Source organism: Leptosomus discolor, chromosome 8 (genome assembly GCF_034619465.1).
Source record: "Leptosomus discolor isolate bLepDis1 chromosome 8, bLepDis1.hap2, whole genome shotgun sequence".
Taxonomy (NCBI): Eukaryota; Metazoa; Chordata; class Aves; order Leptosomiformes; family Leptosomidae; genus Leptosomus; species Leptosomus discolor.
The window spans coordinates 17,366,121-17,392,917 of NC_141398.1; the positions used below are offsets into that span (position 1 = coordinate 17,366,121).

The 26,797-nt window shown below is 38.8% G+C and overlaps 1 protein-coding gene across 1 annotated transcript in view; it reads right to left on the minus strand.

Annotated features, from left to right (window-relative positions):
• The window catches only part of CTNND2 (catenin delta 2), a 538,559-nt gene that overhangs the window by 389,659 nt on the left and 122,103 nt on the right, over positions 1–26,797 (minus strand). The window contains exon 2 of the mRNA XM_086469516.1: positions 15,697–15,809. Within this exon, the coding sequence (XP_086325642.1) occupies positions 15,697–15,809 (113 nt within the window). The remainder of the gene's footprint in view (positions 1–15,696; positions 15,810–26,797) is intronic.

The window sequence follows — 26,797 nt, forward strand, 5'->3', positions numbered from 1 at the left end:
TCACTGCAGAAACAGATTTTAATCTTGAAACAATTGTGTATTTTTAGGCTACTAAAATAAATACATTTAGAGGCATTAATGGATTTTATTTTTCTTTTGTTCTTTTCTCTTCAATATGGATCAATAAAGACAAAAGCTAAGTGATTTAAGTGCACAACTATGTAAAAATTAAAGCTAAAGCATGAAAAAGATTTTTGGATAATCCTTTATTTAACAGGTTCTAAGACTAAGATTTTATTAGATTTTATTAGTAAAGTTGACTGTAGAAATGTTCACATGGATTTAAAAAACCTTGACGGGCTGGAGAGGTGGGCTTATGCAAACCTTGTGAAGTTCAACAAGGCCAAGTGCAAGGTCCTGCACCTGGGTCAGGGCAATCCCAAACACAGATAGAGGCTGGGAGATGAGCAGTCCTGGGGAGAAGGACTTGGGGGTGCTGATGGATGAAAAGCTGGACATGAGGCAGCAATGTGCGCTCACAGCCCAGAAGGTCAACTGTATGCTGGGCTGCATCAAGAGAAGTGTGGCCAGCAGGTCGAGGGAGGTGATTCTCCCCCTCTGCTCTGCTCTGGTGAGACCCCACCTGCAGTGCCGCGTCCAGCTCTGGGGCCCCAAGCACAAGAAAGACATGGACCTGCTCGAGTGGATCCAGAGGAGGGCCACAAAGATGATCAGGGGGCTGCAGCACCCCCCTATGAGAAAGTTGGGGTTGTTCAGCCTGAAGAAGAGAAGGCTCCAGGGCAACCTCACAGCAGCCTTCCAGTACTTAAAGGGGGCCTACAGGAAAAACGGGGAGGGATTGTTTATCATGGAGTGTAGTGATAGGACAAGGGTAATGATTACAAACTGGAAGAGGGAAGATTTGGATTAGATTTTAGGAAGAAATTCTTCACTGTGAGGGCGGTGAGACACCGGCACAGGTTGCCCGGAGAAGCTGTGGCTGCCCCCTCCCTGGCAGTGTTCAAGGCCAGACTGGATGGGGCTTTGAGCATCCTGGTCTGGTGGGAGGTGTCCCTGCTCATCGAATCAGATGATCTTTAAGGTCCCTTCCAACACAAACCATTCTATGATTCCATGAAATACCAGTTCAGAATGAGAACAAAATTGAGTTGTAGTACAATCAGATTCTTACAGTAGTAAGGAGGGTAACACACAACCTTTTGCTATTCTGTAACTTCTGATTACAGCCAAAAATAAAGACTCAAGGAAGGTGAAACCTTGAAAAGTCTTTAATTTCAAATGTAAATGCTATTGCCTTCTTAATTACAGCATTAATTGAAAACACTGGGGGTAGAAAAGTTGAGAGGAAAGGAGGGAAAAGAGGTAGATGAGAGTAGAATGCTCAATAATAAAAGTACTACTCTTTTGAGATCTAACTTCAAGTATTTTTTAAAATCAGAAAAAAAGTCTGGGAAACGTGAATGCTGCTACAGACTGACTTCTGTAATTTACTGCATAAGCAAAATCTCCCTGTAAAAGGGCAGATTTATAAATACCATTACGTGTGGATAAGCTATATCTCTTTTTCCTCATTTCTTCAACAGGATTAACATGGACTGGACAATTAGAAAGCTTTTTGCAAAAGCTTTTCACGTATAAAGTCACTTATGTCCCAATGTTTACATATCCCTGGGAAGGAAAATGCAATATCATGATGTCATTTATTTAGCAGACTAGGCTACAAAGTGAAGGTGATGATTGCTTTGAATTATTAATAGGTCTTCGGTTCTCATCAGCAACTTGCAATGATTATTTTCTCCTAACAGATACATTTATCAATTTACATACACTACATTTCATTGACAAATTATTTGGCCATGAACTTCCAAAGATCTGCCAGAGCTTTCTGTTAATCAACTACAAGTGGAAAATTGGATAGGTGAACTACAAAGCACTGATTATAATTGGATCAGCCATATGAGTGTAATAAAGAAAATTCTTGTGATGTTCTGTATCTACTAGTCTAGCATTTTGACTAAAAGTGACTCAATACAGACTAATGCTTCCAGATCGATGACACTGAAATGCTATTATTGTATTAGGATGAAGTGGTTGACGTGTTTAGATTAAAATACTACTTACAAACTGGTTTTCAGAATAAATAAATTTCATAATGAGTAATATAAAAGTAAAAAGGAATGATTAAATGCATTATACCGTCCCAACTATATATGCCTCAGCTTACTGAAGGGAAGGTATTTCAGCACAGGCAACTACTTGCCTTTGGAGGGCAAGATCACTTAGGTACCAGGAGTTAAATCCCTGGTGCAACGCTAACTTACTACGAAGGTAACTGTGTGTGTATTATTCAGTAAACCCATAAACCTGAGCCAAAAAATGCAGGATGAATGATGTCTCTCTTTTACACTGTGAGACTGGGGAAAAAGAGGCAGTAACAGAAGGGGGAAAAGAAGAAAACTTTGGTGTGACTGCTGCCGCTGCATTCTCTATACAGTGCCCAATACTGCGAAAGGAAGACTGCAGCCTTCAGACAGCCTAGATGAGGGGAAACTGCCATCTGCCACTGTTATCCCTCCCTCATGGCCCTACAGCTTCCTTGCTCTCAGCCAGCAAAGGTATCTTGCCAATGCTGCTGTCTTTGACTCATTTCTTGCAGGGTCAGACCTAAAGCATGTTTCCTTCTACCAGATTTCAATCAGACACCTCAGTGGAAAAGTTATTATCACTGTGAGGATAGTAATCCTCCATCCCAGTGGTCACCAAAGTGGGGTGCACACACGGCAGGCATTGCACAAGACAAGTCACTGGAGTGCAGGAAGAAAATATTGTTGTATAATTAATACATAAAAGAAAAACAAATAGTGTTTATTCCATTTTTATCTCATCCTGTTTTTTTAATTTCTGTTTTATTTCTGTTTTATAATGTTCATAATATATTAGCACAGCAGTACAGGTATATAATCTATAAATAAATACCCACATATTGTGAGTGCATGCTCAAAAATGTTTTACTGATAGGGGAACACAATCAAAAAAGTTTGGACAGCACTGCTCTAATCCAGCAGGGAGGCACAGAAACACTGTCCAGAATCCACAGAACCTGCTACTAGGTTAGTCCTCTTGAAACGGATGTCTGATTTTGGGGGGCCAGGAATGCCATTGCTGTGAAGCTTGCTGAAGCCCCCACTGAAGCCAGAACATTTCTACCAAATATTAGGGTAAGTAATTTTTCATTTTTTTCTGATAAACTTTGAAGAAAGTATTTTTATCTAAGTTAAAGACACTCCTTTCATGGTAGTCACTGGCTCCTGTTAGCCACTCAAGAACACAGTCCAAAAAATCAGTAGCTGTATTGGGAACCTTTAAGGTAATGTTCACAGGATATTTGAAATTAGGCAAATTTCACAAGGTACTCTGATGCTAATCTTATTGCAGCTATATTCACAGCCACCTGTGGGGTAACATTCATAGCGAAGACTTTCGTGTTGGCTTTCTGTGTTTTGGTAGCAGGGGAGGGTCCCAGTACCGTTGAGAGGAGTGTATTTTTGAAAGCTATGGCTGATGAGAAGTCTATAACTTCCACCAACGCATTTTTACTGAAAATCTCCAGTTTCTTAAAAGATTGCATTGGGAAACAACTATGCTTTTATTAAAACCAAGAACCCAAACAAAGGCACCTTAATGCAAAAGTAACTTAGTCATTTGCTACGGACAGATAAACTAGCCTGGATGGTTTTGTCAGGAAGCATTAGTAACTGTTCCCGTATCTGCACTTGGTGGAAGATGATCAGGACCTGCCAAAGCAGGGAAATGCTGAGAGGATGAGGTAAGGCCTTTATTTTGGCAAACAGCAGTGTTTAGTAAGTAGGTGGAATATAAACTTAGGCAGTGGAGAAGAAGAAAGGTATCAAAAAAGAGGATGCTCAAGACAGAAGTCAAGGTCACCTACACAAGCTCAGATGGTGAGAAGCAGAAGGTAGAGGTGGTGAAGGGAGAGAAAATACTATGCCTGACCATAATCTTTCTTTGAAACTCAATGCAAAATTGAAATTACTTCCTCAACACCAACCAGATAGTTTTCATCTGTGGAACAAAATAAGCTGGTTTGCATACAGAGTTCTGGGAAGCCTTCAGCTGGCTGCATTTTGACTTATTCCTTGTACAGATGCACTGTTACACAACTTCTGTTTCATGACCATTACGTTTCTAAACTGCTCTGGAGATAAATCATGTTTGTGTGGAGAGATGCTGCTGTCTACAGAACCAACGGAGTTCATAACTTGCAAAATGTGCATCAAGAAAAGAACTAGCTATCTGCTTATAGTAGCTGAAGGCAATCCAGTGGAATTGCATCAACTTCAGCTGCCTAATTCTGCTATTGTAAAGATTTGTTTGAATTGCTGTCAGGTATTCTCTGCTTCTCATTTCTCTGTACAGCCTTCCAGATACGCAGAGATCCTAATAACCAGATCAGGAACTGACATACAGATGTGATGACTACTCATAGCAGCATATGAAGTCAGTAAGACCTCTTCAGCAATTAGTCCTAGATTTCTCAGATTAAGCAGCCAGGATAAATGGGTATTTTCAACTTTTGCCTTTGATCTTCCAACTTAATCAGGGCATATTATGGTTCCCTGACTCCTCTGCCTTAACCTCCTGTCCTGCTCTTCTCTAGACTCTGCCCCTTGTTCATTTTCATCATCCTGCTCCTGCGCACTCTTCATTTCTCAGACCCTCTGATTCTGGTGCGTGATCATTAAATACAAATCTTCACTTGATATGAATCTGAGTTCTTCTAGATACCTCATCCACATTTTGAACAAAGGTTCCTCCTCACCAACTTTTCCACCATACATGCATGTAACTGGGATGTTAAATGCCCCTGGAGGTCTGCTTCTTCACCTTTTGCTGTTGGACTTGGAAGGTCCCCTCCTTACCCTGACAACACAGAGGGAAGGATGGGGTAACTCTGAAGAGACTTCCCGCCCAGGTCCAGTATTCTGCTCCATAGTACACCCAAGTAGGGAGATGGCAATAAGCATTGTAGGAAAATAGGGATTTATCTCTGTAACTGTGCAAAGGTATGTTTAGTTCCTCTGTTAATAGAGAGGCCTTTTGGTGCAAATCTGTAACAACAATGATAATGATTAATTGATATTCCCTTGGAAACCTCATTATGTGTATCTTGAGAAGGAAATACTCAACCTGGAATGTGAAGCTTGCTAAAACAAGAAACAACTGAAATCTTTAATACAAACCAGCAGGCAACATTAATGACAGACACTACTACAGTCTCAGTCCATGATTCCTCAGAACTAACTCCTTGGAAAGCTTACTTCTGTTTCAGTGTTTGATGTCAACTGACCATGGCCATTAAACACTGTCACCACGTTAGGGAATTTGTTCTCAGCTGTAAACTAGCTACTTGTAAGTAACACAAAAATGGTATCTAATATCTTTGAGCCAGAAGCAGTAAACACTAAAAATGGACTTTCCTGGACAAGTTTTATCAAACTTCCCTGCAAATTCTGTAAAGTCAAGAACTTTATAATATTAAGGCACTTCTCCTCAGCTTTATCCTCAATCTTGTCTTCCTCCAAACCTATCCAAAAACATTTCACCATCTGGTAAGTAAGGATGGGGACAAAAAGAATGTCAAATTAGTAAAGCAGAGCCCAGCAAGGTATCATAAAAAGAAGAGCTAGAAAGGCTGTAGAGAAATAGTCTTGTCACTCGTGTCCCATTCTTGATAGATATTTGACTTGTCCTTAAGCTTTAAATGACAGTTTTTACGGTCTCCTCAGGCAATCTATTAGAGCGTTTATCCATCCTTAATGGTAAACTGTATTGCTCTAATTTTTCAACAAACGGCTTGTCAAAAGTAGTCTGAACACAGAACCGTGCTCTGTAAGACATAGCTAAGTTTTACATTAACAACAATATATTTCCTAAGATCAGTATTTCCACATTTATTTCAAATTAGTGCAATATTCAAGCGTCAGGCTTGCAATCACACATTTAAATAGTGAATGCAATAATTGGAAAGGGTTTTCAAATATCTTAGTATCATGCCAGAAGTGCACTAAGGTAGAGAATACACTATTAAGTACAGTCTTCACTGGCCTACCTATCAGTAAATCCTGGTATGTAAAGTATCTGATGTTTTTTCTGTTGTCATCACTCTGCTTTTTGTGGGTTTGTTTTTTCTTTTTCCTGGTATTAGTGGAATAGAAGAAATAATGAAAGACTTGAGCTAACTAAGAGAGAAACTAGCTGGCAGCTGGCAGCCCCAGATAATGCTTTCAGCCTATGAGACCCTTTCTTAGGGCACCTGAGAGAAAAATACCTATATCCTTATTGTCATAGTTTCTCTGCAGTAACTTTGATGAGATTAAAATAAAATCTGATACCTTAATTTCATAAACATGCCAGTGTTATGAGTTTGACAATGCTGAATATTACTGTGTTACTGCTCTCATGGAGGTGATATCTCAGGAGGGTACTTGGCAAGAAGAGAGAGCACATCTGTGGAGGCAGTGTTTTAAAAGTCTTGTTGGAATTGGTGCCTTTAGAGACATATCTACCCGGGAATGATACGACCCATTATACTACTTTAAAAGATATGGATGCACTGTAAAAAACCAAATTACACCAAACCTGATTATTTGGACATTTGCTGGAAATTTCCCTTTCAGCAACAGAAGCTTATCTGCTGCAAAACTGTGAAGCCAGTTAGTTCCCTGTAGAGGATCAACAGAACTAATCTGTTTTCATGATATGTCTCATTGTGGAGAATCAGCACAAAACCCCCACAAATTTTATATTAATGGAAATACAAAAAAGTTGTACAACCTTCTACTTTATCTCATTTTCTTGCTTTTGTACCAACTTTTCTCAGTAGTTTTTTTTAACTGTTTTCCATAAATACTGGACTTTCATACAGTAAATACAAACAGGTTAAAACGTAATCTTGTATCAGGTTGCTCTGAATGACCAGATCACAAGTCTGATATTTTAATCCAATAAACTGTCAATCTGCACAATATAATTAACTAATCACATTATCAATATGAATTGTGCCAACTGTTCAAACGAAAATTTGTTTCCTATAATGAATGTTTTCTACAAATTTTCCTTTTTTGGTAGCAGTCTCAAACTAATTTATTGATCAAGTCTAATAGGATAGAGTTCATCACCTTTCAGGTCTCTACATCTCCTAAACAAAAGATAAACAGATAGCAAGTACAAGGCAAAACAGGAATATTGAAAATACTAACCTCAGGATTTCCCTAATCACTTTCTCTTGCTGCTAAAACATGTTCTGTGACCGAAACGCTTGAACATGTGGTGGTACACATGAAGTCAGCAACATCAAACTGGCATAGAAAATTAGGCTTGGTACATTGTAGTAGTTATCACAACAAGCAGCACCTGTCTATTCCACTTCTTGAAAACTTACTGTATTTCACAAACCTCTTATTTCTTAAGCAAAGATTTCAGAAGTGCCTTAATGCTGTGTTTAGGCACGTAAATCAGTAGTCTGATTTTCAGAAGTGTTGGGTATTACCTAGCGGACAGGCATTAGGTAAGCATGACAGTGACCATCATCCATCAGCTAGCAACCCAACACCTAGAAAGTCACTAACGATTTTTGTGGTAGAGATTTCTGGAAAAGATGAATGTCATGGGGGAGAACCCCTCAATGATGTAGCTAAGCTACAGACTGAGAACTGACACGGGAAAAAAAACTCACTTCATGAAAGAGGCCAAGCATTCAGACCACACTGTTCATTCTCAGTTGTGGTCTGGCAAAGGCTGCTTCAGTTTCTTTTCTTCTTCTAAGGTTATCCAAATGAACTCCTTAAGGATTTTGAATGTAACAAAAATATCACCTCTTCAACTTTTTCTGAGAAAATCTCTCTGGCTTTGTTTTGTTGGGTTTGGGGTTTTTTAAAGATTTTTTTTTTTTTTCATTTATGCCATTTAGAGATAGCAAAGACTTGCAGAATTTGTAAGAAGCATTTTTAGAAACTCACATTTTCAAAAACCTGCCATTTATTACTATTTTTAATGTTATTTCAGATAAACCTTTTTATTAATTCAGTTGACAAAAGTTCATCCAAGCATGACTTGTTAAGTTTTACCCAATCCGCAATGAGCAACAGCGTGTGACAAAACTTTAAGCTTATTCAGCTTCTGAACTACTGAGCAAACACCATTCCAGAATGAGATGAATTTTTGAGCTACAGCGTTTGCTGTCAAAAGTTTAGCTAAAATCTTCTCTGTCCACTGGTGAAATGTCAATCTTTTTAAGGAACATCAATTTTAAAAATCTGACTACATTTCTTGAATGCAGTGACTATTAATATCATGCTATTGGCTTACGTTTAAAAAAGCAAGTACAAAAATTACACTTGGAATTTTCATAAGCAATGACAAAATATTGATCCTTTTTATTTCTGCTCTGAAATAATTGTGCCTTTTTTTTTAATTTAAAAGTTAACTTTCTAATTTACATGTAATTAAATGGGATTTTTTTAAATTTAGAAGCTTCCCAGTAGCCCTATGAGACATCACCGTAACCAAAGCAACATGTTAAACTGATTACATGTTGAGTTAATCAAGAACCACAATGCAGGCAAAGCAGCTTTCCAATAATGACGGTGTATAAATTTTACTTGAAAGTTGCACTATTTTCTAAATGTGACTTTCGATCAAAGTCTTTGCATACAAACAACTGTTCTGCTCTCATAATATAATAGAAACATATCTTTTTTTTTTTTGGCTCATGTTTTGCTTTTGAGTCCACACTAACTATGTATTTTTCAACTTCGGTTTTTTAGTATCTACATTCACAGGCAAAAGCAAACCATACATTCATTAGTTTAGAGTAGAGACAAGAGGTTTTTTCCCAAAATACTTGAAAAATTTAATGTAAAAAAAAAAAATATAGAATTCTAATACAACTGTTTTCCTAGGATTTATGTGGAAATAACAAAAAGCATATAAAAAAAATCAGGTGAGAAGGGGAAGACATGTTTTTAGTATCTCCAAGGATGGAAACTCTACAACCTTTCAATGCAACCTGTTCCAGTGTTTAACCAAACTCATGGTGAAAAATGTTTTCCTTCCATCTGGTCAAAATTTTCCATGTTCCAACTTGTGTCTGTCACCTCTCATTCTATCTCAATGCACCTCAGAACAGTTTCGCCCTGTCTTCTCTAAGTCCTCCCATTACCTGGCTGCAGACAGAAGAAAGACCCCCTCCTGACCACCCTCTAAGGCTAAAACCCCTTTTTCCCCTCAGCCTCTTCTCACACACCATGGGCTCTCCAGCCTCCAATCTCCTTGGCAGCTCTGTGCTGAACTTGCTCCAGCATGCTAATGTCTTTCTCATACCCGGGAGCCCAAACCTGGATATAGTACCCAAGGTGTAGCCTCATGAGTTTCAAGTAGAATGGAAGAATCACTGACCTTGATCTGCTGGCTACCCTTTCACTACTACAGCCCAGGATGCAGCTGGCCTTTGCTGCTGCAAGGACACACCTGACTCCTGCTCAGTTTGCTGTTGAAAAGGTCCTGCAGCTCTTTTTCTGTAAAGCTGTTTTCTATCTAGACGGCCCCTGGCTGTGCTGTCACATGGGGTTATTCCATCCCAGATGCATGAATTTGTACTTGCTTTTGTTTATAAATTGCAACTTCATAACGTTCCAGCCTGTGCAGGTCTAGGCTGTGCCAGCCTCACCTCTACTGGGCTACTGGATTTGTCAACCCCTAATATTAAATATCTACAAAGACTATTATATATACTTCCACAATAATAAGTCTAAATTAGATCTAACACACACAAATGTATAGGAAAACTGTAAGTGCAATTTTGTCTACTTGACCAACACAGTGGAAATTGCCTACTGATGTCACAGTGCATTTCATCTGTCTCTTCAATGTTCTTGAAATGAAAGATCTTACAGGTTTATCAGTTAGAATTGCTGAATGTTTTTTCAGGGAACTTGCAAAAATTGCATCCTCCTAAGCAAAACATCAGTTTCCCCAGTAATGAAGTGTGAGTTACGTATGCAACTCCAAGAGAGAGAACCACACTGAAGAAAGCATATACAAAGCATACCTGCGTTCCATGCAATTCAGTAATTAGATTATAGTTTTGCTACCTGTAAAATATAGAAATTTTAGCATGTTGCTTAGGACACTACGCACAAATATCAGTCTTTTCAGGAGACTTTCAATAGCAAATGGCAAATCACTTCTAACAATTTCAGTGGGGGGTTGAAATTTAGCTGAGAAAAATTCTATTGCCTGACCAGTTTGCCAATGGCCTCTTCAAAGAAAAAGAGTGGGCTATGCTTGAAGTACATTCCTGAGTTCAAACACTAAGGCTCCATCAAAAAATATATAAACAAACATAAGTTGCTCACATAAAACAGTGTGTTGGGTTTGCGTGTGGCAGGGTTTTGATAGTGGGGAAGGGGCTACAGGGTTGGCTCCTGTGAGAAGCTTCGAGAAGCTCCCCCAGCTCCAAGACGGACCCACCTCTGTCCAAGGCCGAGCCAATCAGCGCCTCTGTGATAACATATTCAAGATGGGAAAAACCTGCTGGGCAAGGTCTTTTGTTTGGGAGTGGAGAAGTGGGATGTGAGAGAAACAACCATGAGGTCAGTGAAGAAGGAGAGGCGAAGGTGTGTCAGAGCAGAGATTCCCCTGCAGCCCGTGCTGAAGACCATGGTGAGGCAGGCTGTCCCCCTGCAGCCCACAGAGGTTAACAGTGGAGCAGATGCCCACCTGCATCCCGTGAAGGACCCCACGCTGAGCAGGTGGCTGCCGATGGAGGCTGTGACCCCATGGGAAGCCCGCACTGGAGCAGCCCGTTGCTGGGAGAGTGGCAGCCCCGCAGGAAGGATTCGCGTTGGGGTGGTTGGTGGAGGGCTGTCTGCAGTGAGAGGGACCCCTGTGTGCCGTGTGAGGAGTCCTCCCCCTGAGGAGGAAGGAGTGGCAGAGACAATGTGTGATGAAGTGGCCGCAATGGCCATTCCCTGTCCCCCCAGGCCACTGAGGGAAGTGGGTAAAGAAATCAGAAGCGGAGCTGAGCTCAGGAAGAAGGAAGGGGAGGGTGAAGGTATGTTAAGCTGTGGTTGTATTTCTCATTACCCTACTCTGATCTGTTTGGTAAATTGGTGGTGGAGTTTAAATTAAATTGAAATTGTTTCCCCAAGTTGACTGTCTTTTGCCTGCGACCAGAACTGGTGAGCGAGCCCTCCTTGTCCTTGTCTCAACCCTCAAGCCTTTTGTTGCATTTTCTCCTCCCTATCCCACCGCAGGGTGGGTAGGAGTAAGCAAGTGGCTGCATGGTGTTTAGCTGCCAGCTGGGTGGGCCTAAACCACAACAAACAGTGATAAATAATGTGAAACAGAAACTTATTTTAAAGTTTTAAGAATTTACTAACAAGTAAGTTCAGTTCTTCAATGAAGTCCTTTGGACATTTGTTTGTGTAAAGACACGGATTCCATATGTTACATGTATACTCATACAATCTATTTTCTTGCTTGTTCAGTCTTTCCATTCTGCGGCACTATTTTGTCTGAATACTTGCAAAAGAAAAGATAAAACCATGTAGCTGAGCCTTCCAAGTACCTCACAGATTTTGTTTTCATCTCTGAAAGAAGAAAAAAAAAAACAAAACCAAACCAACTCTGACTTTCATCACCTTCTGTTTTGAGGAATTACATGATATCGTCATAGAAAATTCAGAAATTTGAAATACATTAATATGTGCTTAAAATTATCAGAGACTGAAGACTTCAAAGATATGCAGGCATCTAATTGCCCTCTGTATGTACAAAAGGGAGTGACAGACTGATGGATCTGGCCCAGAAGGAATAAGCACCTCAGCCAGAGGGATTGAGCAGTATAGAACATGACTTGCTCCTTATGCAATGCATGATGAAATTTTAACACTCAGCAGGCTGAGTAATGAACTGCTTGGAGTTTGCCAACAGGGAAACACTGTGGCATGGAAAAGTTCCCCAAGTTTTCTTCCTACACTTCATGGTCTAAGCATTTTATTCAGCTTTATCAGAAGCCATTGATTCCCCCTTTGATTCACAGCCAAGAACCTGTTCCTGAAGAGAAGGCACAAGTCCTTTTGGTACAATTCATAGTGAATATAGTCCCCTAACCCTCCTAAAATTTACTACTGATCAAGGATATGACAAAGAAAATTTACTTTGGGTATTTTGATGGGGCCCAGCTGTGAGATAGATAGGTACAGAAACGATGAACACTATTAAAGCTGTGGCGTTTCCTCGCATGCCCAAAATCAATTCCTCAAGGTTAGCGAATGGTCCTGTGGAAGAACTGAGTGTTTATGTCCGTTCAGTTGAGCAAGACTTGTCTCGATCACAGATTTGGATAGAGCAGTCTGTCCTGGCTAATCCAATCTCTTCTGAACAAACTGGCGCATCTACAGGCAAACTGCAGTACAGAGATACCACTTCATATCACAGAAATGACAAATGCCAGATTCCTTCCTGCCTACTTAGACCTGCCTCTCGCCAGGCTTCATCAGACTGAGCTATTGAGCTATACCAGTGTAAGACACAGCGATTCACCTTACGGACCTAGGCTCCACAATTTTGTGCAGAATTGTGTTGTGCTGTGCAAATTCACCTCACATTACCTTCTGGATCCCAATTTCTGTGACATAAAAAGGTTATATAGGAAGTCCTTAAGGACTGAAAATTGAGCCACAGAGCCTCACGGTACAGCTGGATACACAACTCCTTATGGGCCAGGCATCATATATGCAAATGAGTACAGAAAGCAAAACTGAAGCCAGAAATAGCAGCCCTTTAGCATGTTCCTAAAAACCCGCTTTCAAGAGCATAATCTTAAAACACATAGGAAGACTCCATGAATACTATCCCAGTGAGGTAAAGCTGAGGTCAATTTTCCTGGTATCTCCACAGTGAAGGGCACTGTAAGTACTTGTTATGTGTACCTGTAGCTGGTTCAGGATGTTAGACCAAGATATGGCAGAAAACACCACTATAAGCTGTTTAGCCTGACTAAAACTGCAAATACGTATAGCCGCTCCATGTGCTAGTTTTAGATACTTGGGTATTAACAGACACAGGTAACAAATACTAACATGAAAAAATCTTGAGTGAATTATTTTAAAATGGAAAAAAAAATTTCTAACTTCCCAATATTAAAATATGCTGATTACAATCAGTCCAGTTTGATTATTCCCTGATAAGGAAAAGCATCTGAATAATAAATCTAGGTGTCGTCAGACAATGGTGACATCACTGAAGGATGTATATCCACATCTACAGGAGACTTACAAGTAGGATTTCACTTTGAATAACGACAGTATTTAAAACAAACGCAATTGATTTAAAGATTGTTTTAAAAAGCATCTGAACGCTTTTTAACAATAAAAGCTTAGTAACAGCCATAATTTCAGATTTTAGTTTGTGTTCCGCCAGAAAAGCATGCTTAAAACAATTAATTAATTACTCAGTAGCTGAATAAAACAAAGATGGCAAAATCTTCAAATTACCCTGTATCAGTAAGAAATTTATCTTTAAAGCATTTACTATTTGCCACGAATTTAATCACCTTGTTTTAAAGCAGGTATGTCTAAAAAGTTTAGCTTCATGGGGAGTCATATCCAGGAAAAAAAAGTATTTTTAACCAAGAGTCTTCTGCCCCCCCCAGACTCCAAAACAGAAGTTAGACACTTTTTTCCTTAACACATTATTCCACTACATAATTCTTTATCTTCCAAGTCTTCACCCCACTATACTATGTCGAAGGACCATTCTCAAATCTGGATGAGCACTGGAAAGTTAGCACAGTGGCCAGACTGACACCTGACTCCACTTAGTATTTCTGTTAGTTCTACCCCCTCCCATAATGATTTAGTATTTTTAAAACTAACACAAAATTAAAGCTTGTTCAATATGTATGGCAAAAACAGTGACCCAACACAAATAATATTAAATTATTATTGTTTTCCTTTTAAATCACTTGCCAACTCCAAGAACAGCTATCTAATTGTAAGCTTTTCATGCTATCCTCTAGAAAACAGTATTTAAATTATTTCTTAAAAGGTTTTTAGTTGAAACGCTAGAAATTCTAAACTCTCATAGGTAAAACATTTATAGATGTCAAAATTTTGTATGGAATCTCCTCAGTAATTCTAGTACTAGTTTATTCCACAGGAAGATTAGTAGCCAAAATACTAAACTTCTCAAACAACTGGAGCCTCTCAAGAAGCAGCTGAGTGACCTTAATACAACTGATGACTCAAAAGTATAACTTTACCAATAGGAAAGGTCATCAAGAAAACATTTCCTTCCAAACAAGAAATTTCCCAACCTCCATATCACTGGCTGGAATAATTGTAAAATAATAATATTAATCAAACATAGTGCAGATAGCTTTTTTGAAATGCAGTCATACCATACTTAAAATTTAAAGTGCTGGGGGAGCGCACAGAAGGTGCCAATACAGTACTGTAGTGCATTGCCAAATATTACCTACTCTGTGCTCAAGTAATTCTAAGTAATATAGTTTCTCTAATGTTTATGTAAGACCAGTTGGTGTGGAAGATTATATAAAGTATCTTATCTTATCTTGATTTATTAAAAATGTTTATATATAAGCCAACTTCATGTACAGCTTCTGCTGAACTGGTGGAAGATTCTCCTGACTTCTGCCATTTTCATTGCATGGTTACATTCAGTATTTTTGTTGCATTTTTGGCATTCTACTGAATAATTACTTCCTACTTATCATGGAAAACAATAATTTGACTGAAGTGTAGTCTGAATTGCTTAAACTGAGAGCTTCTTCCAGTACTGACAGGTATTTTTGGTAGGTTTTTTACTAGCATAACAAAACTTGGTACTAAGCTTGGCATACCATACTTAATCTTATGTATTCAAAAGATACCACACTTAGTATTTCCACTGGCAAGAACAGAAGATATGCCTATACAACTTTTTTTTTTTCTTGATCCTTGAAACTCATGTACTATCATCTTTCATTTATTAGATTCACCTGGGAAAACAAAGAAACTACCATCAAGAAGCTCAAAACTACAAAATCTTTACTTACTCCAAGCTGACCAAGAGATCAGCTTCCTTTTGTTACAATTTGTCAAATAATCTCACCATCATCCAAACAATGTTCCAGTACAATCTCTTAAACTGAAGAAAGCCAACGTTTTTAAAAAACTCGTATCTTATTACATTTTGATGTCAGATCAGCAGCTTTAAAGTAATCACCTCTAAAGTTTTTAATACCTTGAATGATGAAATTATGATAAAACAGGCTCACAAAACTCATCAATATATCTCTGCAAATATGAAGCTAAAAAGCTTCGGCTGAAAATTACAGCTGTATTGGTAGTGGAAACAAGAGTTTTGCTGTTAATCAATTCAGACCATGGCAAATCAATGAATTCCAAATGCGACTACTATTTTGTTACTGGACAAACTAGATACTCAATTGCATGAAACTAAGCCTCTTTGGAAATTTTCTTTTTAAAAAGCAGATCAAAATGCAAATTTTCAAACTCTTCTAAAAATCTCATGCTCCCCAGGGCACAATTTTTTTTACAAGATGATGATCAATCTTGTTCTCAGTTATAATTCATAACAGCAACAAAATTCATTACATTACAAGGAAATTAACAATTCGTACATTACCTAATGCTGCTCATGCTTCCAGTTTCTGATCCAAGCTTACATCTCTCCAGCTGGCTAGCTACAATCTGACGTTCAGCCTCAAGTTCTCGAGTCAGTCTCTCAAACTGCAGTTCCTGAAAAAGTAAGTTAAACCATTTGTTTTGCCCTCTCCTGAGATTCAGAAGGAATTTCAGTACACAAAATTATAATTTGTGCAAGAACTGTCAGTATGCTATCTTACAGGAAAGCTTTTTTTTTTTAAAAAAAAAACAAACATACCACACTCAGTTCAAATTTTTGTGGTAACACCTACTCGTTCCTTCACACACTTCAATGATACATGTCGTAGAGTGAACCAGTTTATCAGGAATGTAATTTCCAAACACATTAAACAATTTAGGCCTATGTCAAAATCATTCATAGTTCATGTAGACCTCTTAGTAGCATACAAATGTGTTCTTAACAACCTAAGTATGATCACAAATGAGAACATTTGTGTTACTTAAAAAAAGATGCAAAGTTCTGCAGATGATCATGCAGTGACAAAAGCTTCTGTACTCAAAAAGGCAACCATCACAGTACACACTACTAAAATAAACTAAATTTAAGGTGTGTTGTTATGGACTGAACACAGTCTACTTTCTGCACTTAATGATGCACAGAAGGGAAGCTCAAGTAGTTTCAGACAAAAGCCGTGTTAAAAATCCTACCACTAATTGAAGGTATTTCCTTTTACTCTGTTGTCCTGGTTTGGGCTAAATCAGAACTAATTCTGTTTTAGTGCTTTAACTTTTCAGTTAAGTCTCCTCTAACTAACGGCATTTTCTGAAACAGCAGCATGTTTTTCCAGGCAGTGACTGCTTCTAGCAGTGATAAAGCCTGATGTTTATAGCTCGTACCAAGGAATGGGGTGCAGAGAGGCCCTTGCTTATACTTGTTCTTATGGCGACCAAGGTCACTGCTAAATCTTGTACTGCGTGTTGGGGTGCTGGGAATGAAAAGGGTCGCACCTACAGGGAGGAGCGAACTGGACAGGTGACCCAAACCTGACCAACAGAGTATTCCATCCCATATACGTCATATTCAGTATAAAGCTGAGAGATCATGAGGGTCTCGCTCTCTCTTTTCTTCGTCTCTTCCTCTCTTCTTCAATGGCCGACATCCGAGGAGGACTCTCTCTGTTCTTCTATCGTCGATCCCGATCCGTGCATCCCTGAATCCAGTGCCTGAGTCCAGCTCCTGTATCCCATCCCTGTCTGCTGCCGAGTCCAGCCTGGGACTGCCCCAGTGCCAGCCCTGCAGTGTGATGGTGATGTATCGTCATCAGGGTGGGGGGAGTTGGGTTCGGTATTGGTTTTGTATATATTTGTACATATTGTATATATTTCATTTTTTCCTTATTCTTATTATTATCTTTTCTTTTATTGTTATTGTTCCATTAAAGCTGTTTTAGTTTTCCAAACTGTAAAGTCTCTCCCTCTTGTTCTCTTTCCTTTTCCCTTTTGGGAGGGGAGAGGGGTTAGTAGAGAGCATGGGTCATTTGTTAGTGGCCGGCCCAGCCTCAAACCGTGACATCTGTCAAGAAAGCCAAACCAGTCCCGCTACTGTGTGGAGTTATCCACACAGCTTATAAATGTACTTCTACAGAGTTTTCAGTTTTATACACACAAGAGATTATTTTTTAAAGAAAAGAAAATTAAAAAAAGAAGCAAAACCAATACAAGTAAAATTCCCACTATTCCTTAAAGAGCTACATTTCCCACACAGGGCAGCAGTAGTTTTATCACATACAAAATTGAATCACTTTTAGGGAATTATGTTTGTTCCAAATTTTCCAAATGTTGCTGCCCTTTCATTTTGGTCATAGTTAACATGAAGTCATTTTCACAGGTAAATAGAAACAGCTCTCTTGCCCCTTTTCCTTGGGTTTGTTGAAGGCTGAAGGAGAAATATTTTGAGAATCCACTAGTTAAATTAGTCCTGTGTCCACACAAATGCACCCATTATCTCTTTCTCCTTCTTTTCTTTCAAAAAAGACCTCCCTAGTAACACAGAGGTATGGGACAGAGTCCCTTGAATAACTCCTCAGCAATGTCTTGCCTAGCAGAAAAACAGCACTGGACATTACTTCAGTCATGACTTACATCCACCAAGTGAGAAGAACTCAGTATTTGAGAGTAAGGAAGATATGGTAGGAGTAGAGAGAAGGATTGAAAAGTCTTCATCCTATTTGCCTCCTAAAACATCTGACCAAGAAGCCAAGGGTAAATGGAGGCATTAAACTTTTCAAATCTCTGGAAGAAGGCAAACCATAACTGAAATGGAAGGAGGAAATGGCTGGTGGTTGTTCTAACTAATTCAGCTGGATCCGTCATCTTTGTTTCTCTTGTAACTGGCATGGAATAACTGTCCTGCACCATGAGTAAGGGGGGAAGTCCACGCAGGTTATGTACAGCATGAAATATCCAGTGTATACTTAAATGGCCACTGACTATTTAACAAAGACTACTTAATTCTGTATCCACTACTGCAAGCAAGGCTATCCAGAGTACAAGAATACCATCATGAATCAGATTGATGTGAAGAGCAAAACATCACTGCTCACTGAATGTTAATAGTGCATTAGTAATCATAGTTAATAATATGCTCTGCACGTTTTTGTAGTACTCAGAAATGTCTTTTTAATTTTTGTTTGTAGATAGGACTATCAAAAACCACCTAATAATAATCACCTAATTCAGATATGCCTACTTCACAGACAGCATTTGTCTCTCACCTAGTAGAATCAATTGTCTGAAAAGCTGAAGAGACCGTTGATCAACTTTCCGAGAGTTATTATTCAAATCTTGGCCTTGTTTGTACAAAATAATACCCTTCGTGCAGAAAGAATTTTAACAGAAATATTTCTAAGGTTTTGAAGAACGTAAAATCAAAGTGGTATAGCATTTGTCATGCTAGCATGCTTATATCAAAGCATGTCAGCACCAAGAAATTTTGGAAGTATAAAACACCAAACAAAATCAAGCAGAGCATTAAGTTTACTTTCAAAATAAAAGCAAAAGCTTTAACAGCTACCCTGTTTCACTGTATTTTTTTAAGTTACTTGATTCTATCATGACAACGACATCAACGCACATTTTGACACTTAGCATGTGATTTCATCCAGTCAGCTTTACTTTCTGGTATGCCAGGTGAGGCAGGGCAGACATATTCTTTGCCACGGCCTAGCAGAGGGCACTTTTCTTCCCTGCCTAGTGAGAAGATGCAGCCAGCTGTCCTTGTAACATTACTAAGACACCATAAGAATCAAGGATTTGGGAGCCAATGCTCCCGACTGCCCATGCTGTCATTTGCCTTTTCCCAGACAGACAACAGTGGCTCATTGTGCCCTTTTACTGTAGTAAGTGTGCACACCACCTCTCTCCAGCTCCCTTTTGTCCATGCCATCCCAAGTCAGATAAATACAGAAATGCCCCCAACTCTTATCTTATTGAAATACTTTAAAAGTAAATATTATTTTGCCTTTTTCTTTTCTACTGCTACCTGGATTGTGTATCTTCTCATATATTCTCTATGCTTTGTATTCCTTCAGTTAATCACTCTGGTTGACTACTTTCCAGACACTTCTGCATTTTCCCAACTAACACCCTTACGTCATGATTACTTTGTCTACAGAACATTTTTTGCTCATGATTCTCATCTGTAAAAATATACTTTTCTATTCTCGACTCTGTCATTTATCTTTCTTTCCTACTTACTCCTTTCTGTTCTCTTCTGCATTCCATCTTTCATTTCCTAGTGGAGAATGAGTCATGAAGTATGCTAACTCCTTCAGTCCTACTATACAAATCGCTACTCCAGCAAATACCCCAGAATGATTGGTTTAAGCAGCCTCTCTCTCTCCCCCTCTCCCCTTCACCGTCACCCCACCCCTAGTCCCTTAAGAGCGGAGGGAAGTCTGCTCTTCTTGAGATGTAGGAATCAATGTTTTCTGGTTTCACTGCCCACATTATTTAAGTCCTGCCCTGAAGAGTTGACTGGAAAAGGACAGTTGTGTGTATGTTCCTCCTCAAGCAGGAACAAGAGATGCGCTGGATCAGTTAAGAAAAAAAATAATCTTGGGTTTCTAATGCATGAAGATGGCTAGAATAGGTGAGCATTAACTTCATCACTACCTTGATTTAATTGCTTCTATTTCTCACTCAATTGTCTTCTGTGAGGTGTCATCAGAAGTTAGGGATGGAAGGAAGCAGATGAAAGGTGTGGGGGGTGAGATATGTAAAGGGGCAGAACCAAACAATTATTACCTCAGAATTACCCTCAAAATTAAATTTAACAAACAACTGGGTTAGGTATTCCCTCATGTGATGACAAAGGTACAGGTCCACAGGGTTGCCTTTGGAATGAAAGAAGAAAATAAGAATTCAAGTAAGAGTCGGGAGAGTCTGCTATCCCTCCGTATCAAGATTCCCTGTCAGAAAACAAATTAATAAGCCGCATTTTCTTCGTTCGGGAAGCAGTGAGAGTGACTAATATGTGAATAAATCCATATGTTTAGATTTCAAGCAGCCGTCACAGTGCAAGAAGACAGAAACTAGAAATAGTATTTGCTTACAGTTTATAAAAAACAACTACTCAACCTGACCCAGTCATTTGTCTTATTTGTTCTGTTTACAATCATTTTCACCAGTTCACGCCATGTTGTGTTATCTTCACAACCTTCTATTATTTATCTGAATCAAGCTAATCAGAACACCAAAATTAAAAACAAATTCTACCCACTGATTATGCAAATCTGTTGTCAAGACAATTGCAGAAAGGAGAACTGCAGAAACTACATTGCAACATCAAAATTAATTTTAAGTAATGCCATGTCAAGTGCAACTTCATGGACTGTGCTACAATGGGCAATGATGCTAAAGCAAGAGGACATGCAAGATGAAACGACCAGTCTGGCAGTCCTTAGCACCATAAAGAGTGTGGGAGTGAGAAGCCAACAGAAAGATTAGAGATAATGATGAGAGTAATCCAGAGGAATCACTCAAGACAGCAGCTTGGAAAGGGAGGAACTTCATCATAACTACCAAATTGTTTTGAAGTGATAAAAAGAGTATGCCTTGCTAAGGCCTGAAGCAAAAGAGGCATTTGTCCACTACCATGAGGTTTTTTTGTAAAAAATATTCATTATTCTATAGACAGCAATTGGACACATTTGCATTTTCAGTATGAGATTTATGTTTTATATACCCTCTGCAGCCACCAAAACTTCAAGCATTAAGTAAGACTTGAGTCAGGTCATACGTTTCACAGTGGTCTAGAAACTGAGTAAGTCTGATGGAAATCTTCACAGCCTTCGGACAGGTTATGAACTCCTGAGCTCGGGGTACGCCAAGTAAGAGAGTATTTTGTTATTTTTATGCTTTTTATCTGCTGAGTGGTCTATGTTGACCCATTTAAATGTTGGGAGGGGTAAAACAGATCAAAAGAAATTTGGCTGATAATCAGAGCTGATCTCACTTTACTCTGTCCTTTACAATCTTAAAATAATCCTTTCACAGAGAGATGTGTATTCATGCTGAGCAAAAGACACACCAAGATCAGTAGAGATAGTAAAAAGCAGCTGATACACACACAGACAAATAACAAAATTTCTAAATTTAGGCTGAACAGCCTTGTGGATTTATTGAATTCCCAAGCATTTTAAGGTCATAACATTAAAAGAGGAAAAGTGTTTAGCTTTTGGCTGTAAATATGCTATAGAAAAACAAATTGGTGCACTGATGATCATTTGAATCTTCAAATACAGATGAATAAGAGCACTGAGGTAAGGCTGGGAATCCCTGGCGAGGTGAAAAGAAAGCCTGATTACAGCTACACAAACAAATCATTTCCTGAAGTCTTTCGTAGGAGTATCTTAGAAACCACAGAACTTCCTGAAGTACATAGACTGTAGAAATGTACAATATTGGCTCTATCTTGTTGAAACCTACTAAATAAGAAAAAACATATCTCAATTAATGTCACAAGTAGTATGTGTATATTGCTATGCACATCCTACAGCGCCATGCCTAATTCCATATACTGCATATCTATAAACTCCAAGTAAACGCCATTACTTGTTGGTGTTGGCAACAAACTATTCTTAACCTCTTGTACTGGACACACACGAGCAGCTAAAATTGGTGCTCATACTTCCTGAGTAAAACAGCAAAACCTAGGGAAGTTTAACTTGGTGGACATCTAGGGACAGCATCAGACACAAACCAGACCTGACAGGCCACCTTTTAACTAGAAGGAGAACGGAATGTCTTGATCCTTTCAAACAGGATAAAAACCATCACTGGCAATGCCCCCCTCCCCATTCAATGCCAAATGTTGTTCAGAAGCTTCAAGACTGGGCTTTGGAATGTACCATTCACTTCTTCCAGCTTTACTACTTTCTCCATTGTACTGTTCTTACCCCTTTTCACTGAATTGTTTGATCCTTCCCTTTCACTGAATAACATGGGGGTGACAGGAAAAGCTTACACCAGGTAATAATCAGATGTGCAAAGAGGTGGCAAATTCAGAAACTCAGTGGTGGATATGTTGCAGGATCTTAACAGACGCCAAAAAAAATAAAGAGTAAAGAAAAAAAAAAAAAAAAGACTTGTTAATAGCAATGACTGCACCTATATACAACTGCAAGTTCCTAGGTAACATCAACCTGAAGGAAGCAATTCATACATTGGAGGGCAGGACTACCGTTCAGAGGAACCTTGACAAGTTGGAGTAACAGACCAATAATAGTGTCATGAAGTTCAAGACAAAAAAGAAAAAAAAAAAAAGTTCTGCAAAGAAGATGGAATCCCATGCAACAGTACAGCATCTCCACAGAAAGGACCTGGGGGTCTGGTGGACAACGAACTGTGACTCAGCAGTGCATTCCTGTGGCGATGAGGGCCAACCACTTATTCCACTGCACTAGTAAGACAGCAACTAGCAGAAGAAGCAAGTAATTATTTGCTTTTATTTGGTACTCTGGAAGCTGCATCTTGAGTACAGTGCCAGGTTTGGGTTCACCAGAACAAGAGACATGACAAGATTTTGAAGCAAGACCACCAGAGGGCCACAAAGATGGCCAGAAGATTGAAGCACACATTGTATAAGAAGAAGTTGAAGGAAATTAGATTGTTTAGCATGGAGAAGAGAAGGTCTAGGGAGGAACTAATTGCAGACTTTTACTTCTTAATAGGGGATTCTAGTGAAGACACCACCAGGCTCTTTTCACAGGTATACAGCAAACAAAGGCCAACAGTCACAAGTTGCAATGAAGTAAATTCTGAATGGATATAAGGAAAAAACCCACAAACAAACAAAAAACAACCCCAAATCTCAAAACCAAACAACACAGAAAAGGTGGTTAAACACTGCAACACGTTACCCAGATAGGTTGTGGAATTTCCATTCTTGGGGATTTTGAAAGTCAGCTGCACATCTGATCTAACACTGAAGTCAGAGCTGCTTGGAGTAGACCTCCAGAGGTCCCTTTTAACCAACTCTTCCCATGATCCTAGGACTGATGAGTTCTGGAAGGTTTTTTCCAAGGCTTCATGCCAACCTCTATTATGGATTAGAGATCAGAGGCTATCAAACTCTCCGATCATCATCATGCTTACAGAAAGATACATTTGACTTGATGCAAGCGCCAGTATTTTATGAGCCTGAACCTGTATTTTGTCTAGCTCATTCCCTTACCTGTTCTGAGAGTTTTAGCAATCCCGTGTTTCTTTACAAGAGATTAGGATGGCATCTAGGCTGTTATGCATATGGATTATTATGGGGTAAAGAACTAGTTTGGCTGATTATGGTGTTTAAAAATAAACTATTCCTTCTTTTTCATGTAAGATTACTTCAAAGAAGGCAGTTTCATGCCTTTAACAACTTTTACAGAAATCAGACCCTATTTTATTTTCTATTTTTAGGACCCTGATACAAATAAGGTCATAATTGCATTCAGTTGCATGTTTCAGCTCTCCAGGCACACTGCCCTGTTCCTCATGAGTTACAGGCAAGCCTTGCTCTCTGAAGGCACACTGCCCAATTGCCTGGACTTCTGTTCCTGGGGAAATTGCATTATTTCTTCTCCAGCACAATCACCAAAGTTATTCAAATTATCTCCATTTTTCTGTAACAAATTGCCTGGTCCTTTTTTATCCTATTTTTTCTTCTCTCTGTTTTGTATTCAGCTTTAGTCTTTTAGCTCACTCCTTTCTTCTCCTTCTCACTAGTTTTTGCATCCCTTGACAACATTCCCAATTGCTGAGTTATTCCACTTCCTCCCATGCAAACAATTCCAGTCCCCACAGTAATAAAGTGTAAGTAAAAGCCTTGGAGTGTTAGGACAGGATAAGAACTACTAAAAGCTCTCTAATCTCACACTTTCGCTTCTCCACCCTCTGCAGCAGCAATCTGAGGAGGATGTAAGATTAACTGACTTTCTAACTCATTAGCATTGACTTGCTTTAGGGCTTACTGTTATTAATTGTAAAGCTCAATGTGGGAGCAAAACAAAACCTCAGAGATTGTGGATCTTCCTCAAGACAAGGGAGAGAAACAGAGCTGGAGTTTAGTGACAGACCCAGAGTCAAGCTTCTAACTCTTGTTTACTTCTCAGTTGTCCAGGCACAAAGATTTACTATGTCTAAGTGGCTAAGAAAAGGGTAATTCCATTTACAATGGTGGATTTTGGAGCCTGACTTCGCATGTGGACTGATGCCTTTTACCTTGATTTTCCAATGCACATCTGTAAGGTAATTTTGCTCTGAAAAGAGCAACGCAGTCCTGTCGAAGCTGGAAGATGCTTTATTACGATGTAGAAAATATATGTATGGTTTAAAGACACATGAAAAGCTACAAAAGTGAAACAATGTGGTTTCAAAAAGTGAAACTTCTGAAAATGTTCTAGACACTGAAGCACCAAGAAAACCTTTTTTGATTCTGACAACATACTCAGCTTCTAGTCTCCCTTTCTTCTCTGATCAGATATGGGGTCTGATGGGCATTATGCCAAGACGCCAGCAATAGCTACAGAGGTGTCAGTATACACACCAACATATCTGGATACCAATAACACACAACATGTTTTGTGCAGTCTATACACATGTTTAGAGATCCAAAACCTTCTCCAACATTTTATTCATGGGGTTCTCCAGTTCCCCATTTATACGTCTCTAAACTAGTTCTCCCTTCCAGAGTTTTGAAGATATACATCATCCTAGGCATTGCGTACAGATGGAGAGCCAGTGTCCTAAATCATTAGCTTTACACTTGTCCAGGATAGCCTAAGAGATCAGAGACATTGAGTCCCTTCCTCTTCTCCTGCTTCCATTGGAGAAATTATTCTGGTCAACAAATTTCTCTTTTGATTTTCCTTGCCTTGTAAGACAGACTGATTTCTCAATCCACACACAGACGGTCAGTGCAGCATATCCAAGAGCAGACTCCATAATTTGCAATTATCCTTGAAACTCTGAATTAATTAGGATACTAGAGCTGAATATTGCCATGAGTAGCTATTAAAGAGCTAGTCATTAGCATGTTTGTAAGGGATTCAAAAGTTATCTAACAAAACAAGATGGGCTTTTTTTTTTTTTTAAGGCAACCTCCCACATGCAAATTTACACCTATAGGATTTTAATTTTTCTTGTCTAACAACATAGCAGCTTGATTTTCTGCATACTTGCAAGACTCCATTTGCTACACTAACTGAATGTGGATGGACTTTCAAATAAATAGAGGATTAAACGAAACTGTAAGGAAATTCAGCACAAACACAGGGATGTTCATAAAAAAAAAAATCCATATTCTAGCAGACAGCACATTGACTAGTCAAATAATTCACATATTTCTACTACTATTAAGTATTAAGAAAAAAACCCAGGCTTTCAAATAGCACGGGCTAAAAAATTTGAACTCAAGGACACAAAACCCTTGAGATTTGCACATTTTCTCTCACAGACAATTCTGTGGCAGTAGCAGTTAACTTTAATAGCTCAAACTACGCTTTTGAATCTTTCTTCTTTTATTACAAAGAAGAAAACTAGTAAAATAATTAGGCAATTCATTTCTTTTCTGGCTACCCTGAAGAAATACCACAGATTCAAGAAATTCCCAACAGATTCATATTGTTCCTTATGAAAGAGAAAAGCAATTAGTAATGAAAATGTTAGTTTAAAGAAGTACCATTATGATCTTATTCTCCTAATTTCTGGTATGAATAGCTCATCTTTTGAACAAAGTAAAAAGGTTTTCATAATGAAATTACAGTCTAAAAATTACCTGTTTGAAAACAAATAGGTAAGGAACACGCAGTTCAGGATAATATTTGTAATATGGGCAAAGACGGGGAAAGAGCTTAGAATCAAATTAAATAAGCAATCTAATTGAATAAAGAGAACTTGTACGAGTTGACATATGGCTTGACACAGTATGCTGTTGGCAGTACTGGCTATCCATCAAGACAGAGACATATTTTGAAAGAAGGGTACAAAATGCGACAGTTCTGGGAGTCTTCAGTTACTCCTGCAGTTTGTTCAGTCCAAAAAAAAAAAAAAAACCACCAGCAGAAAGACATGGCACATAGACTGAATTTTGGATACTATCATAGACAGCTGCTTAGGATGCCACCAAGATGAGGTGCAATTCTTGACTTGGTCTCAAGTAACGCACAAAAGATGGTCTGACACCTTGCAGCTGAGAAACCATTCCTTAAGTGATCATTCTGTGCTCAGATCCAGCACCCCTACAGAAGGCAGAAAACCTGCCAGTTACAAGCCACATAAAAAGAGAAAATACGCAATTAAAAATCAAAAAATTTGTTTAAAGCTAAGTCCTCATAGGCAGTATGGGAAGTACTTAATGCCCCCATAATGGAAGCACAGGGCCAATGCAGTGTGTCAAGAAAAGACTAAGACGTACCAAAAAGAAGTTAGCACAGCTAAACAGGAGGACAAAAGAAGTCGTTAGAAACAAAAATGCTCTCTCCGAAAGATGAAATCATCTTCGAATGAAGAAAATAAAAAACCATAAATGCTGACAGGTTAAATATAAAAACGCAAGACAGCATAATATGGTTCTAAGG